Source organism: Euleptes europaea, chromosome 12 (assembly GCF_029931775.1).
Source record: "Euleptes europaea isolate rEulEur1 chromosome 12, rEulEur1.hap1, whole genome shotgun sequence".
NCBI lineage: Eukaryota > Metazoa > Chordata > Lepidosauria > Squamata > Sphaerodactylidae > Euleptes > Euleptes europaea.
The window spans coordinates 3,090,152-3,094,643 of record NC_079323.1 but is presented as its reverse complement, the minus strand read 5'-3'; the positions used below and the strand labels follow the sequence as shown (position 1 = coordinate 3,094,643).

General features: G+C 51.2%; 1 protein-coding gene across 1 annotated transcript; it reads right to left on the bottom strand.

Annotated features, from left to right (window-relative positions):
* Nucleotides 1-658: 658 nt before the first annotated feature.
* On the bottom strand, nt 659-4,492 carry LOC130485609 (sialidase-3-like). Its single transcript, XM_056858825.1, has 2 exons — nt 4,268-4,492; nt 659-1,690 (listed from the first exon to the last, which is right to left on the bottom strand). Exons 1-2 carry the CDS (start codon nt 4,472-4,474, stop codon nt 659-661), a joined length of 1,239 nt encoding a protein of 412 aa, XP_056714803.1. The 5' UTR covers nt 4,475-4,492.

Below are 4,492 nucleotides of genomic sequence, written 5' to 3'. Positions count from 1 at the left end.
GTTTTTATATGCTGACTTTCTCTACCACTTACTGTAAGAAAGAATCATACCCGCTTACAATCTGCTCCCCTCCCCTTCCCCACAACAGACACCCTGTGGGGTAGATGGGGCTGAGAGAGCTCTGAGAGAGCTGTGACTAGCCCAAGGTCACCCAGCTGGCTTCATGTGGAGGAGTGGGGAAACCCACTCGGTTCACCAGATTAGCGTCCGTCGCTCACGTGGAGGAGTGGGGAATCAGACCCGGTTCTCCAGATTAGAATCCACTGCTCCAAACCACCGCTCTTAACCACTGTACCACGCTGGCTCTAAGTAGACACAAAGTAGACACAAAGGTAGGTGGGGCTGAGAGAGCTCTAAGAGAACTGTGACTGGCCCAAGGTCACCCAGCTGGCTTCATGTGTAGGAGTGGGGAAACCAACCCAGGTCACCAGATTAGAGTCCACCGCTCCAAACCACCACTCTTAACCACTACACCATGCTGGCTCTCACCCCCTGCATTTAACTATGAAAAATTTCCTGTCCTATTCTATATGACACAGGTGAAGAAATTTTGTTTGAATTAACTTGTCTTTTGAGTTTTATTCCTGGTTTAGCCCCACAGACTCTACACAGGCAGAGGTTTAGTTTAGGGCAGCAGCCCCTGTAGGGAGAAATGGCATCACATCGGCTTCCCCCTTGTGTTCTTCTGAAGCTCGACGCTGGTGAAGAGCCGGAAGGCAATCTCTTCATGCTCGGTGGTCTCTCCGCTCTCAAACAAGCAGCCGAAGAGCAACGGGCGGTTCTCCTCGCACACGGCCAGGTCCGAGTACCCGCTGGGCCCTTCGTTCAGCACCCAGGGGTCCTTCCAGCTGCCCTTCACCAGCGGGGAGGTGTTGAGGTAGATGCCCAGGTTGACTCGTTTGGATCTGCCTGTGGGGTGAGAGAAAAGCAGCCATTCTTTGGTGGTGTTAAGGGCAGTTGAGGGACGAACGCCCAGGGGATGAGTTGGCTCGACTGTCTTTGCTCTGCGACCCATTTCTGAGGGCTTCAGCAGTGAGGTGAAACTCACCACGCTGCCCTGGCAACCTCTCCCTGTCTCCGGCAACTTCTTGCAAAAGAAGGGCTCCTCAAATTGGTTTCCGTCGTCTGTGCTGAAGGCCTCAACCCTGTACTTTTCGGGACTGCGGGCATTGCAGTATAATACTTGGCTGTCGTCTTGGCGGGTCAGTTCAGCAACCTGGCACTCTTCCATCTGGAAGCTCCTGACAAGCTGACCCCGGGCCCAGTTCTGGCCCCCGTCATCACTGTAGAAAACGAAGCAGTGAGGCCTTGTCAGGTAAATGACCGGCTTGCTGGAGAGATGCCGAGGGGTGTAGTAAGTGTATGCCGGGATCACCAGGCGCCCGGAGCGCAACTGCACCCCGTGGCCCGGCCCGACGCCAAAGGTAGCCCAGTCTCTCAAGTCGTCTCCGATCACCTGGTCGGTCAAATCAGTCAGCTGGCTCCAGGTGTGGCCGCCATCTGGGCTAGAGACATAGCACAGCCTGGCGAAGTCCTTCCCTGTTGTGATTTGAGACCATCCGGTAACGTTGGACCAGACGCAGATAAAGAACAGGAAAACTTTGCCGCTTCTCTTCTCGTACACTGGGCAAGGGTTCATGGTTCGGTGGCCAGGAATCGTGGCTGACATCAAGTCGCTTTGAGGATCCCACTAGAGAAAAATGGAGACGGTGATCAAAATAGACAGCCAGTAGGCTTCTCCGTTCAGTACAACACCGTGTATCGAAATAAGGTTCAAATGTGCTTAGTTATCATGGCTTCCTGTTAAAGGATATTAAGCACCAAATACCCAATTGCCTTGGGGAATTCTGCGGTGCATTGTGGGAAACACAGCTCTGACGTCAGTGCTCATAGAATCACAGAGCTGGAAGGGACCACCAGGGTCATCTAGTCCAACCCCCTGCACAATGCAGGAAATTCACAACTACCTCCCCCACACCCCCCCAGTGACCCCTACTCCATGCCCAGAAGAACTGCCTAAGGTCATGGAATCAGCATTGCTGACAGATTACCATCTAGCCTCTGCTTCAAAACCTCCAGGGAAGGAGCACTTACCACCTCCCGAGGAAGCCTGTTCCAGTGAGGAACCGCTCTGTTAGAAAGTTCTTCCTAACGTCTAGATGGAAACTCTTGAGGTGAGGTCTAAGCAGAGCAGAGTAAAGCAAATATCTTCCAGGGAGAACTCCTGTTGGTGTCAGGCCCCTCCTGACCCCACTGCCTGGTTGTGTTACAACTCCCATAATTTGAAATATTCTAAATGAGGCTCTGGCCAACGTTCAGAGCACTTAAGGTGCATCTCAGCGAGCATCCATTTGTTTTCTGTCAAAAGTAATGTGCCGCCTGAAAAAGGAAATTGGCTGTGGCCCAGTGGTAGAGCCTCAGCTTGGCATGCAGAAGATCACAGGTTCAGTCCCTGGCATCTCCAGGTAAAAGGACCAGGCAGTAGGTGATAGGAAAGACCTCTGCCTGAGACCCTGGAGAGCCACTGCCAGTCCAAGTAGACAATTCTGGCCTTGATGGACCAAAGATCTGATGCTCTACAAGGCAATTTCATGTGTCTATCCTGTCTATCCTGGGGGAAGGCAGCATGGTACAGCCCAATCTCGGAAGCTAAGCAGGATCAGCCCTGGTTAGTATTTGGATGGGAGACCACCAAGGAATACCAGGGTTGCTATGCAGAGGCACTGGCAAACCACCTCTGTTAGTCTCTTGCCATGAAAACCCCATAAGGGGTCGCCATAAGTCGGCTGCGACTTGACTGCACTTTACACACCCACACCCTCTTTGTATGCAGAAGATCACGGATTCAACCCCTGAGATCTCCAGTTAAAAGGCTCAGATGGGATTTGATGTGAAAGGCCTCTGCCTGAGACCCTGGAGAGGCATGGAGAGTGGCTATGGCTCAGTGGTAGAGCATCTGCTTGGCATGCAAAAGGTTCCAGGTTCAATCCCTGGCATCTCCTGTTAAGAGGACCAGGCAGGAGGTGATGGGAAAGAACTTTCTTTGCCTGAGAACCTGGAGAGCCATGGAGAGGGGCTGTGACTCAGCAATAGAGGCTCTGCTTTGCATGCAGAAGGTCCCAGATTCAATCCCCGGCATCTCCTGTTAAGAGGACCAGGCAAGTAGGTGATGGGAAAGACCTCAGCCTGAGACCCTGGAGAGCCATTGCCGGTCCAAGTAGACAATACTGACTTTGATGGACCAAGGGTCTGATTCAGTATAAGGAAGCTTCATGTGTTGCGGAGGGGCTGTGTGTGGCTCAGCAGCTGAGCGTCTGCTTTGCATGCAGAAAGTCCCAGGTTCAACTCCTGCCTTCTCCAGTTAAGGACCAAGGAGGAGGTGATGTGAACAATCTCAGCCTGAGACCCTGCAGAACCACTGTTAGTTTGAGTAGGCAGTGGTGAACTTGATGGACTGATAGTCAGATTCAGGATAAATAAGTCTGTTTTTCATCATGTATGTCTGTGATCTGTGTATGCTAGAAAGCAGCAGCCCACCATAGTTTCCCAACATGTAAACAAGGTATAGTGTGTCTTCTTGCCTATTGTATCCATACATTTCAATCCCTGCCCTTCCTCCAAGGAGCTCACGGCTCTGCAACTTCGTTTGCCCTCACAACAACCCTGGGAGGTAGGCTAAGCTGAGAGACAGTAACCGGTCCAAAGTCAGCCAGTGAATTTTGTGCTGGTGTAGTGGTTAGGAGCAGCAGACTCTAATCTGGAGAACTGGGTTTGATTCCCCACTCCTCCACGTGAAGCCTGCTGGGTTAGCTTGGGCTAGTCACAGTTCTCTCTGAACTCTCTCAGCCTCACCTACCTCACAAGGTGTCTGTTGGGGGGAGAGGAAGGGAAGGTGATTGAAAGTCGGTTTGAGACTCCATTCGGTAGAAAAAATTGGGGTATAAAAACCAACTCTTCTTCTCCCATGTACTAGTCTGGCAACACTTACCTACACAAGTGTGCCTATCCAATTCCACTTTCCTCTGAAGTATACATTTGCCAACGAAGCCAGTATTACTGATCAATGACTGTACATTTCAATTCCTGTCCCACACAAAGGAAAATTAAACTCGCCTTTTCATGTCTCCCCGTGAAGATGCAACCTTGAAGTGAATTTCACCACCGTCATTTTCTGTTTGACTCCAGCTTAGATGTGGTAGATTTATTTTAAAATTATTTTTGAAAAATCAAAACCCAAATAAAGGACAACGGGTCAGTTCTCTGTTACCTGGACAGACGTCCCTTTCTTATGCCCTCTTCTCATCACCAGATACATGGAGTGTTCATCTTTGGGTGAGGACCGCTTCTCCGCAAAGGCCAGGAAAACGGATTTGTTGGGCAGGAAGAGCAGGGCGGGAATTCGGTAGGTGATGGCCCCGGGGGCTTCTTGGTGGAATAGAGTCACCTTCCTAGAGACCACCCGCGCGTCAGCCATGTTTTCTGGGAGCACCGA